Below are 14,925 nucleotides of genomic sequence, written 5' to 3'. Positions count from 1 at the left end.
TCCCCACCCTAGAGTGGAGGCATCCCTTATGAATGTGGCCACCGGAGAAGGAGGTGAAAACGGCTTCCCTTGAGACAGCTTGTCCAAAACACTCTACCATACAGCTCCTCTGCAGTATCTCTGGAGATTCTGACCACCTCCCTGAGATCTCTGCTGTGTTGAAACTACTGCCTGTGGAGGCACCACTGGAGTGCCCTCATGTGCCAGCATGCATGGTTCACCAACAGTATGCAGGAAGTGAACAGACAGAACAGGGCTAAGGCTTTCAAGACTGGAAGGGATCTCCGCCCGCTATTCTTGCCTGACGTGATGTGTACGAAGAACCAGGACTAAGATCCCTTTTAACTCGATATCTGGCTCATCTCGAAGGAAACAACCCCAGAACCATTCAGAAGGGGACCCCCTTGGGATCTTTTTCTCCACGGACAGGAAGAATCTCCTACCCAGTGATTGGATGCTCGAATTCGCACCATCTTTGAGAAATCTCTTGGGCTCTGCGCCTTACCCCTAAGACCTGGAGTGTCTTTGTCCTATTCAATGGGCTTTGGTACATCTTTTAATACTATCTATGACCCTGAGTTGGAATATCTGCTTTGGAACCTAGGCACGCCTTGGTGTGTAGCTTTTGAGATTTTTTGCGGTTGGTCACCCCTGTTCCATTTCTTCTGTGTGCCCTGATGACGGTGCGGCCCTAGTCTTGGCCGAGCACCGAAATGCGCGTTGGCGCTACTAGTCTGTCCCGACGTCTGATCGTCCACTCCCCCAGGAGTCCTTGGGAGACTGTCTCAGGATTTATCTCATCGCCCATGATCTGACCACTGAATTGTGATATGCATTTGGTGTGAATGTGTCTGGAATGTATTTATGAACTGAATGAATGGAGAATGGTTGTGGTTATCTGAATATTTTTGGAACGTGTGTTAGATGGAATGGGAGTTTTGATCAAACGACATAACCGCCCTTATATTATTATGTGAAATGTTTGGTTGTGTATGTTATTACTTTCTTTAAAGAAAAAATATATGTCTATAGAAAAGAAATAAATTAAAAAATGTATTTTGTCTTACAAACTGGTTTCCTCGAATTGCTTCTGGTTTCAGTGAATCTACCACTGCTAGTTTAATGAAGGGACCCTAGCTGGGCCTTTGGTATGAAAAAGGGCAGTCCGTTTTGTCGTTCTGTTTTATATTGTATTGCAGTGACAACATTATACTGCGCTCTTCTAGGTGATCTCGAGACATCAAAACACTTAGAATCCCATTAAAAGGTAACCCATGTTTCTGATTCTTTAAGGATTAGGTATCGCCATCCAGCTAGGAAACAAATAGACTGTGACATCACAAAAGGCAGATGAAGTACAGACAATTTCTGCAGACCCTCACCGTTCAATTTTGATTGACAGCCACTGATCAAAGCCCATGGTGAAATGGCTGAGGCCAGATTTAGGGACCGATTTTCCGATACGGTCGGAAACATCTCCGACCGCATCGGAATCGGCTGTTCAGATTCCTTTCCGAACAGCCCATTTTGATATGGTCAGTCGGAAAGGAATCCGAACTGGATTTCCGAATGGCTTGCAATGGGCTCGGAGAGCCTGGCTGCCATTCGGAAATCTTCCAACAATCCCTCGGGTGTCTCTTTCCGGTCGAGGGATTCCAATAAAAGATTCCAATAGCCTTTCTGTGCCCTTTCTGCCCCAGAAAGACTACCGGAATCCTAATCTGGGGGCCCCCATCGGTGCAAGGCCTCTGAATGGCAGGCTAGGCGGCACCTATGATGCCCCCCTGTTGAACCCTTCACCCGTTGGCAGGCACTTTGAGGTGCCTGCCACCGGGTGAAGGGATGAACTGCACCTCTGCTCTTTGCAATGAGAGCATGCATTCCGGTGGGAATGCATGCTCCCATTGTAAAAAATAGGATTGCAACCGAACCTGTTCGGTCGCATCCTATTTGCAGGGCTGTAACCGGTGACAGGAGGTCATTAGGTTCCAGTTTCCAACCAATCTCGAACGGACTCTGGTCTGTCTGACATCGGAATCAGCTCCGTAGTGTGATTTGTAAAAAGGTCTCAAGTGAATTTAGAGAATCTGCACCACTCTTCAATATAGGAAAGGGTGTGTTATATACTCAGCAAAACTGTAAACTTTAGAAATAGATACAAACAACACAGATATAGTAAGTGTTCAGCATTTAGCAATGCCGCTTTATTAGTATGCTCTCAGGTCATTTCACAATATATATGTGTAGAAATTCTGTACAAAGTAGACTCAAAGTAGGTTCGAAATGGGAAAAGGGGATTTGGTTCATAAAACTGTTGCACATTAAATACCCATGGAGTTTTAGAAATTCATCTTATGTACATGCACCGCGATAGGAATTAATGTGTACTAGCACCACTACTCACAGCTTTGTGCCTATATGTCAATTGTTTTAAAATAAAAATATTTTGATTAGGTTTTAAAAATACCTATAACCATTTGAGGCATTCGGTGAGCTAGGCGACCCACAGTCTTTAAGTGTGTTTCGAAAGAGCCAGTAGTGACTGCAGCTGGTCCACCAAAGATTGTGCTGCCAAGGTGTGGCAGGCGATGACAGTATAGATCTAAGTGCCAGGGTTTATAAAGATGCGCATAACATGGATGAGTGAAGCGGGTCAATTTGTGTCCGTCAGAGCACTTCCCACGCTTACTCTGACCACCATGAATCAATGTTAGTTTCATCTGATGAGAACTGCAACAGACGCTCAAGACTCTTCAAACATTTAACTTAAACATACGTCAACTACCAATTAACAATGGAGAAATGTCTGAAAACCAGATGTCCGTCAAACATTAAAGGCTACTAGGATCAGAAAATTATGCAGAGTAGCTCAAAGTGGTAACATTTGAACATATCTGCTTCATATTATTCCTGGGTCCTACAGAGTCAAATGTACCCTTAAATGTAAATCCTACTAAGCCAGGATAGAATTCTCAAATGATCACCAATCTTTTTTTGCTGCCACAGAATTAAAATTGTAGGCCAACGATTGAAGTGAATTGCAATAAATGCCTTTGGTGGTGGAGTGACTCAATTAAGCCTCACCATTCTGTAACATAATTTGTCTCACATACATTTAGACACATTGCTGATACATGCCTTTACAATGTTTAGTTATCATATGGTGATTGGTTAGAACACATGGAAGAGGAGAAAATAATTCAATGAAGCTCCTAGACAACTTTTTAAAGCCAAGCAGTCTCCTTATTTTTTTTGTAAAAACAAACCTTTGAGGTATTGGTCCTGAGACAGTAGAAAATAATTATTCGGAATAATGTTTTGCAGGTGGTTCAGACATCAAAATGACAACATATACTGTTTGTGGGACATTATTATGGGATCATCAACGCCTGAGTAAGCACCATTTAAATAAGTGTTCATCTATCCATGTGCTTAAAGTGTTGCTTTCAGTGTGAATACTGCAACCCTAATCATCCAGCTGGCATAGTAGAGCAACTCCTCGTTTGATCCAATGCTGCACAGGTTTATTAGTCGGTAGCAACAATCCAATGACAAAGTTTGTGGAGTGTCCAGTGGTGGACAAGGTTCCTTTGCGCTCGCTGGTCTTGTACAGTGGACACATATAAGCATTTGATTTCTTGATCTCTGATTTTTTATCTGGAAGAGAAGTAATATATTACACATATGAGACTACAGACTGGAGAATGAGTATGGATTTCAGATATTTTGCTAATCTCCTCATTTTTTTGGGCCTTTTAGAAAACTATAAATACCTAATTCCTATATTCCAGAAAATAAAACACCAAATTTAAATATGTGTCAAGGATAGAACTGGATAAAGAGACTGATAAAAAGAACGCTTGAAAAAAACATTCATGAGGATACAAAGACACATTAAGCAACTTTGCTCTGTGGCTTATTAATACTACAAAATGGCCATGGCTTGTGTGAACCTGGGCATGTGGGGACTGCAATGTAAAATGTAACGTAGAGGCGCATTTCAAAATTTTTGTTTACAATAAAAATATATTCAAGTGAAAAAAGTGTGTGCCATACAAATTCATGAATAAACTCTACAGATCAAGATATGAGCTCTGGTTCAAATCTAACAAATCCATGAATAGAATTAGCACATGATAGTGCCCTTTTTTAAATTCTATCTCTTTACGTCTTTAACTTTACTACTCCTAAATGCCCTTTGTGAATACCAAAAGTCGTAAAGTTAGGATTTTGTCTAGAAAACTTAAGTTTAACTGAAACAACATCCTAACTTTACGATTTTCGGTATTCACAAAGGGCATTTAGGAGTAGTAAAGTTAGGATTTCTAACTTTACTACTGTAAGGTTAGAAATCCTAACTTTACTACTCCTAATTGCCCTTTGTGAATACAGAAAGTCGTAAAGTTAGGTTTGTATTCCCAGTCCAGCGCTGCCAATGATGGCAACTATGGGCCTTCTACTCCAACATTCCAATGGTTTTCATTTTATTTCTCACTTCTTAATTTAGAACATTGCAACTATAGTGGTTGGGATGTTCTAATAACATTATAATCCTTCTGCCTCAGGCTAAATCAGTTGTTAAAGTCACTCTTCCTTGTCATAGGCTCTCTTCTGAGATGCAGGCCATCATGCTATAATGTAACAGTGTAAAGTCTTGCAAATGTCCCCCTGTGCCAGTCATATAGAGTTGGCTATAAATACAAATTGTTTGAAAAATGCAGTTCTGTGTACACTGGTTAGTTATTTTTCATCTTTAAGCATAAAACCATGTATAAGCTTATTCTGAACTAACTTACTTGGTTTTATCCAAATGATTGGTACAGCATCAAACAGGATCTTGGGGAATTGTTCAGCCAGTAGACCGCTGAAGAGACAAAACAAGATATAAATAAGCATCCCTGCTTTCCTGATATTAAAACTGTACAAAATACTAATTTTAGTTCATTAAAAATCATTTTGTTTTCAAATTATTGTCTCTAGGATTTTCTGACTGACAAGAGATGAAACATAGTAACTAGGGCTGTGGGAAAGTAGAACCTGTTTTCATGGTTACCCCCACTTTTTACTGGTGTCGTTCTGTTTTCTGACTAGTCTCACTGGGATCCTGCTAATCAGGACCCCAGTCACCGTGCTCTCTCCTTAAATTGGACTATGGTAAGTAATTTGGTACCTTCCAAATTGGCTACTGGTGTACCAATCTAAGTCCCTAGTATATGGTACTTAGGTACCCAGGGCATGTGTCACCAGAGGTCTCCCATGGGCTGCAGCATGTATTATGCCACCCATGAGAAGCCACTCACACTATGACTACAGGCCTGCCATTGCAGCCTGTGTGAGCTGGTGCTAGCACCACTCACAACGGATATACGTTTCCTTATTTCTGTGGTCACTGCACTTAAAACCTATAAGTCACCCCTAAGGTAGGCCTTTCAATCCTGAAGACAGGTTGCTTGGTTATGAGTGTGAGGGTGCCATGCATACGCAGGACAACCCCTACAAACCCAGGAGTCGATTCTCCCGGCTTTGTAAGTGCAGTCAGCCATTTTATACATATAGTGGACATCAAGTCAATTACAAGATGTTTAACTATATATTGGCTGCACCGAAACTGGTCAGGTTTGCTATCAAACATGTTGAAATCCTATCCCATCACCGATTCCAGTGTTGGATGTAGGATCCCATGTACTGGGGGGATCTCCTAGGGAGCCCCCCTATATTCCCGGTCCCAGTCTTTCGGGGTCTAACAGCAAGCTAGTGCTGCTGCCGACCACAGAAATGATTCTGCCCTCCGGCTGCTGAACCAGGCTGGAACAGGGGAAGGTAGAACAATAGGTTTCCTCTCACAGGGAGGTGTAACCGCCTCCTAGACAGGACTTAGTGTATTGGACTAGGGTGGGGGTGCTTGCCAGCGCCACCAGACTGCTTTGAAGGGCACATTTGGTGCCCTCCTTGCATACTACAATTGGAAACATTAGAGGGAGCCACTGGCTCCTGGTCTGGTGCAAAACTGGACAAAGGATATCAGAGAATCCTCCCCTCTGTACAGCCCCTCCTCTGGGACGGATCCCTGAATAGCCCCAACCCCTTGCCTTGGGTACTTAAGAGCTTACCTGTGGGTGGCTCTTCAGATTCGTCGTGGGACAAGATTCAGACCCAAAACCACTTATACTTGGACCGTCTGGGCACTTTGGACTTCGCTTTGGGAACTGAAGCTGCATTTAGGAAGACTACTGGTGCTCCTAATCTCGTCCTGCCAGTCTTCTGCGTGAAGTAGTCACTCCACTGCATCTGCAGACACAGCAACCAAGCTGGCCGTCTGCTGTTCCTGACGTCCTCCGGACTTCGAAAGGCCCAGCAACACAGGTGGTGGTTCTGCACCTCCTTGAGGCCTGCACTGTCTTCTCAGCAAGTTTGAATCGAGTATCCCTCGTCAGAACCGCTGGAACAGCAACCCTGTGCACTGTGTTGACTTGCTGTTTTGCAAGGCTTGTTTACTCTCTTCTCCAGAGATCTTCGGGCTCCAAGAAGCTCCAGCATCTCTTCCTGCCAAGATCTTCCTCCTCACAGTACCCTCTGCACCATGGCCCTGTATCTTTGGTGAGCTGCTCGAAGACTGCTTGTGACTCCTGTGCATTCAGCCTCTGTGTCCTCTTGAGGGTCTTCTTTGGCTCCAGTGGGATCCCCTGTTTTCTCGGTCCTGCTATGACTCTCTTGCACTCGGTGAGTCCCTTGGACCATGCTGGTCCCGACACGGCACGTCCTTCGTTTTCCACATTTGTTCCTGCTGCCAAGGCTTGTTGGTGCTCCTCCCGGACACCGACCCCCTGGTTCTCGACTTCCGATGTGGGACAGCTTGTGAACAGCTTCTGATCTTCCACAGTGCCACCTGGTCCTTACAGCTGCAGCGACAAGGTCACCGTCAACGCTTCTGCATCTTCCGTCATTGGTGGCCATTGGTCTTCCGTGCCTCCTGATCACTCCCAAGTGGCGTACACTGTGTCCCCTCTGCTTGAAGGTACTCCTCTTCAATAATCAAGCCTTTGCTTCCACCGAACTCTTTCACCTTCTTCGCCAGTGGCATCTTCACTGAAGCCCTCCATTGTGGTCTACGGCGGCTTCCAACGTCACTTTGCACCTATGCACCCGGCTTCCCTGGTGTAGGTATCCTGGTTCCTGGGGTATCCACGGGTGGGGTGACTCTCCAACCATTCATCTTCCGTGGGGTTTTGTCAGGGTCCTCTGGGAAGAGTCCTTCTTCTTGAAAACCGCAACGTGACTTTCCTATTGACTTCCATTGAGTACGTGGCTGTGTTTCCACTCTGCACACAGCCCCGGTGGGGTTCCGTGGTACTTACCTTGGGTGGTTCCTTTTGTCCCCAGCTCTTCTGAGTCTTCTGGTCCAAGTCCCCACTTCAGTCACAGTTCGCATTACACTTATTTAGTATATGGTTTGGTCTCCCCCTGGAGACCACTGTGTATTTGTGCTACTTACTTGTTCTCCTTTTGAAATATTGTGTATAGTGTTGATATCTCCGGGTAGGAGAAATACCAATGTGTTATTGAGCGTGTATAATAAAGAACTATTTTTATAACTACACTGAGTGGTTCTTTTTCACTTAACCTACATTATATGATAAGTTCTGTTAAAGCAAGCTGCTTAACACTCCTTTTGGACTAAGCCTGAAGGCTGCTCTCCACAGCTACCACTTAGAGAGCATTCTATGGTTGCCTAAGACAACTAAACTCACCTTAAGGATTGTCTGGATTAGTGCACAGTGCTTCACTTAAATAAGTGTGCACCATATACTAAGCCAGCCTCCTGCAAGGGCCATGTCAGGTTTCGACATAAGAACCCACATAAGAGAGTCAGGAAATGTACCACATGGAGGAAACTGAATATGGGCAGTGGAGACGACAACCACTGAGGACAACGGCATCCTGATGAGGTGCAGCACCAGTCATCTAAGGACGGAGACTAGACGTGCAGGCCAGGGAGGGCTGAGAGCTACAAAGATTTACTGGTTGTCCAAAACTGTGTTTGGCAACCTTGACTATACTCACTCTCTCTTGCTTGACACTATAGTTCGCATCAGTTTCTTAGTTGCCCCACTATTGTTGTTTTTCCCTTTATCGGTGCCCTCAGTTTTCTGCTCCTTATATTGACCCTCTTTTTGTCGTGGAATGAACTTGGTGTTTCAACTCCGCTATTGTTTTACAATGACCCCTGAGTTCCAGTGCAATTAAGCTTTGACAACTTGGCACTTGCTACGGATTTCCCATTTGGTTTGGCAACTACTATTCAACCTTCCGGTATAGAGCTGGGCATCTCATCTACAGTTCTCGGGCAACTTGGGCACGTTTTATGGTTTGCCTTACAGTAACGTATCCTCTCAAACCAGCATCACACTTTCAACATCATACATACATATAATCATCATTTCATTTCCGTAATTCAATAGTCACCGTCTTCTGTTTTTCCTTCTTGACAGGGAGTCATACTGTGCCTCTGTCCAGTCCAGGTTACCTGACAGACTATCTGCTGGAAAAGGGTGCATTACTATCTCTCTTTTTCTCTCTCTAAACCATCATCCCCACCTCCACTTTTTGAAACAGGTGCTTCCTACTTTTCTGGAGACTGATACAGGGAGTGGGAACACCTCTAACGGGGGAAGGTGGGATTATTTTTGCTATCTTTCGAGCCACATTATTAGGGCTGTGACAGGCCTTAATCTGTAGCACTCTTTTGCTGCAGATAAAAATTTAGCCATCCCTAAATAGCCAGTGTAAATTAATTTCCAGTTGAAAATGTACCTATAGACCTCTGTTGGCAGACTGACCAATTTATTTTTCAATCCTTTATATGAATACTTTTGATTTAATGTTAAAGTATTTTGTATTCGTCATGAATCCACAAAACCAATTTCGGCTTCCCTGGGGACTCTGTAGCCAGAGGCTATTGGGCTATCCGTGTATTGTAGGCAAATAGTTTTAAAACCACTAGCTGATCCATTTAGAGCTTTTGAATACACACTTATGTATTCAAGACAGGTACAGACAATATCCATGGGTTATTGAGAGTCAGATAATTAAAGTATTTATACATGTTTTAAATAAATGCACAGCATGAAATATGTAATGAAAAAGGAGCAATGCAGTTTTTCCTTCATTTCTTTTCAAGATGCTTTTCAGCCACTGGATTCACAAACATATGTGGACCTAAGCTATACGTAGGCGTGCAAAAATAATAATAAAGGGTAACCAGCACAAATGATTTCTTTTGAATAATTTGCATATTTAAAACAGAGATAGGAAAATGTGTGTTCTCAGTGGAATGACTATTGGAAATGTGGTGAAGAACCACAGTAATAACTTTGTGGGTACACACAGACATTCCCAGTAGTTTCCACGCCCAGTTTTCTCACTTTCATTTACTGCATAAAGCACTGCAATGCAAATTTGATGTACAACAGTCACAGCCTCCAAATATTTTCAGGCGGGACATGGGAAGGATTTTCTCCAAATGAAAAACACATGTTCCACGTGAGGAAACAAAAAATACATTAAAGAAACATTAAAATACAAATGCACACATCCTCCATATATACTACATACAATCTGCTGGTGCATGTAAACAGTAGTTGGAGAGCGCCCTGAAATTGACTATCAGTTTATTTTGTGAAGCCCCTGATATGTAGAGGTCTCTGTTTATATCCAGTTCTTGTATAACATGCCTGCTCTAACAACATACAATCTAACTTTACATGCTGCCTCATTTCTGTGTATGAAATCATGGACATACAGGTCAACAGATGAGCTTTTAGAACCCTGTTATGAAAATAATTATGGCATAATTCACTTTGATTTGATCTAGAGTAAATTATTTAATGGCTAGAGCACTGCAGACGCATAAAAAAGAGATGAACAAAGCGCTTATGACACATGCACCTTTAAAAGGCATTTGAGCAAATATTATCGGGTACCCTTTGTTAATGAGCATTTACAGGACTCTTCAGAAGTACCAAATTTCCATCAGCATACATTTATGTTTGTAAGGTAAAATCCTACTGCATATCTTTATAACTTAAAACCATAGATGTGAACAAATACAGGTTTTCTGGTGAACTATACACCATGCCATTAATTTTCTTGTATCATTTGGACTCTCTTTCACAACACGTTTTAATGGAGCTTACCATTTATCATGGAGTAAAGGTACCCAGGAATTTATAGGGCTAGATAAGCGCTCCATATAGTATAAGGTAATATCCATCCTCATATAGCAAAGACAGTGAGTCTTTTTATGACTTTGGGAATGTGATAGCTATTTGGGATTCAGTCCTAAATTACACGTTTCAAAACTGAAGAGCTGTGAATGGATTTAATTAGTTACTTTCACCTTGACGGATATAGAAGGACAATTTAAAGCAGCGATTCAATAGTAGGTAAACCATGGTGGCAGAGAAGAGTAATGACTTACCATTCTTTATAAAGGACAGCAGTAAGTAACATTTATGAAGGCATAAAGCAATGATGATGGAGTCGTAGTATCTTCGACTTATCAGAATCATGCCAGAGACAGGCATGATTATATAAATGTAGATTCCCAATACTTCTGTAAAGAACATATCGTTTGCCAAAACTGAAAGAAATGACAATATTCCCTGTCATGACATGAAAGGATTGCAATGGAAAACCTGACCCTGGATTTTGGTATGATATGCAAGAGGATGTGGATAACACACAACTAAATGATGCCCTGACAACTGTCTCAATAACAAGAGTTTACGCATCTTACTAACCTCTGTCTGTCCCAGCGAGCGCCATCCAAAAACAATCCATGTACATAGACACCGTCATCTGGAGAGGAATCTGCAGTATCTGAAGGAATTACCTAATTAAATAAATGTACAGTTATTGCTAGGTAAACCTCATTATTAGTATGTTTCTGCTTTGGAAAGCCTACCATACCACTTACAGATGTTTGTAAAACAAGACAAAGAATGTATCCTTTCAAAGGCAAAAATGTATGAGCGGAAAATTCTGCATATAAACATGATAAACCTTTAAAACACACTTATAAAAAACCAAACGTTTAGAATATGATGTACTTGAAAAGCAGGACTCCATGATTTTACATTTAAATATTCATCTGACCTTCGTTAGATAAATAACACACATTTGCTTATTAATCTCTTCAATTATTGCAATCAAAATTTGGAGGAAGGGACAATGTATTGAGTTTTTAGTCATAGGGTTTATTGCAGAAGTATGGTCTAAACAAAAAAAGATGGGGTCGTTCATCTCCGGTTCTGATTCAGTCCTTGTTCCATGCATCCAATCTTCTGCATGTCACAAGTGCAGGTCTTAGACAGAGCCATGTGCATGCCGGAGTCATAATTTGTAAAGCTGCCCACAGAGGTCAAATGGCTGATGTGATGAGTGTATTTTTTCAAATAAAGAGCTGATATCTAGAATGTGAGCAAGAAAGTATTGGTAGCTACCAGGACCAAATGAAATAGGTAAACTGCTTACATATGTATACAATGAAGGTAAATAAAGGCCAAATATGCTTTGCATTAGAGAAAATGTAAGGCAGGAATCTATCCTTTTTAACATAATTTGACAATTTTTGTCTCTTTCATCTTTTTCTATGGCGAAGAAACATCAGTCCCAAAGGACTCTCAAAAAGGGAGGTTCAAGGAGAAGAAATCCAGGTTAGAAGAAAGAAGAAAATGCCATTGATCCTGCTCAACGTCGAGGAAACTGATATTTGCCAATGAGACTGAGCCTACTATTTGGACCTGGATCCCTTTCAAAGTTGATCGCAAAGCAGAGCCATGGCTTGGCATTGGGAAAATCTTTGATGGTGAAGTATTCTCATCACCCAACGTTTCCGACTCATTTGACGGCACACCACTCACAGATGAGGCCTATATCGATGTCAAGGGATTCGATATTGTAATGCCATTTGGCATCACACACGTCAATGTCTAGCTCAGCAGTGCGAAGGAAGGGCTCAGATTGTCTCTTACTCTGGCTTTCTTACTGGTGCCCCTTGGTCCTTTGTATTTTAAGGCCCCACTGGAGGGTCTGCTGCAAACACCTCTAATGCCTTTACATCTTACACCACCAACACCAAAAGTTATGGTCTCTAGATCAACTTCAATATTGTCAATAAGAAAAAGACAACCTATTCCTTGTAAGTCACCGAAGAGATGATCATCAACGGAAGCATCACAATCAACTGTGGCTCCTCATGACATATTACAGCAGGAGAATCAACCACATCTGAAGCATATATGTGAGAGCTCACCCTCAATGTCACCTTCAAGACCTTCTGCATTTGACTTGGACACATCATCTCTATGCACTTCTACTTCCAATACCTGGTCACCAGTTAGAGTTTGCCCTATGAATGACATCTCCAGGTTCAACAACGTGTTGACCAGAGGTACTCTCAAATTAATATTCTGCTAGAAATAACTCATTCCACAGGCACATCTATTATGAAGACCCTGCAACTTTGATAATCAACCGGATTCCTACTTCCTCTAGTCCAGGGTCTTTTATAGCTGGAAGAGGAAAACACATATGAACAAATCTACAGCACCTCATCAACTGAAGAAATATAGGCCTCAAGAACAATAGTCAGCCTTACTTCGACTAGACCCTGAACCTGATTCTGTAATTGTCTTATCGGTCACGAAATGTCATGCCTCAGATCCTGAAACATCTGCTTCCTAAACAGTGAAAACAAGAGGATGGATGCCATGGGGAAAAAGATGTGCTGTAAGGCTGCCAGGAGACTACAGCTCTCTTAGGGTGGTACGCAGATACCTATGGGACACAACACACAAGTTTGCGGAGGATTTTGTAAAATAAGGAAGACAAGATTTCTGTGAGCTAAACAAGCAAGACCTTTTGATGTCTAGTCAGGTAATAAATGCCTCCCATGACTTGACTGTTTAGGAGTTTTCCAGTTATTGTCACAGCATTACATAGAGATTGTCACCTTAGTTACGACTGGTGTCCTTTAAACTGGATGTTCCATTGAAGATTCAGAACTTTCCATTTTCTGGCCCTTCTTCATTCAGTCAACATACAGAAGAAGAGATAATTTGCATAAAAGATGAAGCTGAGATCTTTAAAGCAGTGGGGTTTCGAGGAAGACATAAAATTCTTCAGATCCCATTACTGTCACAAAGACCACAGATACGAACAGCGACAGAGGTCTACCAAGCCCATCAGCAAATAGAAATAGTAGAGGTATTCCTACCAACAAAAACATAGCTCTAAATCAAAATCATCCAACCAGCAACAATCGGCCAATTCGTCTGGATTTGCTTCATTCACCTGCAGAGAATGACTTGTTTATGCCCTCCCTCCGTACACCACTCTGGTGGAGGGTTGTATTTTGCAACATCTAGAAGAGAGGTGAGGCATTATTCGAGATAAATACTCTATTTATTTCAAAGCGATTATGATGTCCGTTACACTATCATCAACATCAACACACTGTTCACAGTCTACATTTGCTTTTATAAACCAGTTACATCACTAATCACATCCTCACTGTGTTGCAGCCTTTGAATGTGTACAGTGGTCCTCTGCTTTTTGGCTAGTCTTGTGCTATATATAAATGGAATTTACATATAACACACACTATCTTGTGTGGACCTCTGCAAGGCCACCGACATCTTACTGATAAAGAGAGCAATAGAACCTGTCCTCAGTCTTTAAAGGAAGAAAGGGCAGCTAATAAATGGATCTGGTGGAATATTGCACATGCTAGCAGTTCATCAAATCCTCCCTCATCTTAAGAAAGGGGACAGGATGTGTGTTATCAATATTCAGTATGCTTATTTCGCAATCCGCATTTCAATCATAAAGAAGCATCAATCTGTTTCCGTGTTGTGATAGGAAAACCATCCTCCCAGTACAGGCCCATGTCAACTCCTCTGAACTTCTTCACATTTATGGCATTAGTTGTGGCGTACTTGTGTTGTCAAAGTTCTACATTTATTTGTACCTGAATGTTTGTCTTCCCAAGGCCAGAAACCCAATCAAACTAAAAGATCTTCATATCACAAGGTAAATTCAGTCTTCAGATCAGCTATCAAAAGTCAACATTAACTTAATTTCAAATACTAAATCAATTGGGAGCGACTGTAGAGAGACAGCAAAGAAAGAAAGTATCATATATTTCGGAGAAATGTCATCTCTTAAAATTGCTTTACCTAATGGCAAGGAGCATTTAACCTCTCCTGGTGTAGATGGCTACCTATTTTGATATTGTGTCAAATGAGAGACTCAATATATGACCACTTCAACAAAGCCTAGACAACCAATGGTCACAAACACAGAGCAGCTGCAATGATAACATCAAGCTTCACACGCAGAGATGCAATCTATTCATGTGATGCAAGCCAAACAACCTACTGCATATTGTACTATTCCTTCTGGATTATGCTACTCACATGGGTATAACGGAGGTCTTTATTGCAGGATGGGATGATCACCTAGGACACAGACTGCGCAAGATTTGTGGACTCCAAAGGAGCGCTCATATCACATCATTTAAGGGAGCTCAGGGTAGACTACCTCGCTTTGAAGGCCTTTTGGCTAGGCCCGGTCAAAATTTAAAGTGTGCCAGTATAATTTGCGTAATTTTTGAAATTCTGTGTTAAGCTTGTTATACAAAAGGAAGGAAATACATCACAGGAGGGTACTAGCTTCCATGGTAGACTATAAAAACATGTTAAAGGTATGTGGACCTGCCATTTTGGATTAGGATATTCAATAACCCACAATTCCTCACTAGAGGATTCTGGGAAGAAGAACTAGGAAGAACATGGAGATGCCGGCAGCGTTCTCCCAACCAGCCCCGCTTTCCACCCCAAGGTGAAGAATGGATGCCGAAGGGAT

General features: G+C 41.9%; 1 protein-coding gene across 1 annotated transcript in view; it reads right to left on the bottom strand.

The window, feature by feature from the left end:
- Window positions 1-2,175: 2,175 nt before the first annotated feature.
- Window positions 2,176-14,925, bottom strand: part of DNAH12 (dynein axonemal heavy chain 12) — a 1,291,066-nt gene continuing 1,278,316 nt past the window's right edge. Inside the window, exons 73-75 of the mRNA XM_086939114.1 lie at window positions 10,800-10,891; window positions 4,797-4,864; window positions 2,176-3,657 (exon numbers count right to left, since the gene is read on the bottom strand). Of these exons, the coding sequence (XP_086795240.1) occupies window positions 3,467-3,657; window positions 4,797-4,864; window positions 10,800-10,891 (351 nt within the window). The 3' untranslated portion in view covers window positions 2,176-3,466. The remainder of the gene's footprint in view (window positions 3,658-4,796; window positions 4,865-10,799; window positions 10,892-14,925) is intronic.

This window comes from Lissotriton vulgaris, chromosome 9 (assembly GCF_964263255.1).
Source record: "Lissotriton vulgaris chromosome 9, aLisVul1.2, whole genome shotgun sequence".
Lineage (NCBI taxonomy): Eukaryota > Metazoa > Chordata > Amphibia > Caudata > Salamandridae > Lissotriton > Lissotriton vulgaris.
Note: the sequence above shows the minus strand (reverse complement) of the source record. Positions and strands in the feature narration are given on the sequence as shown.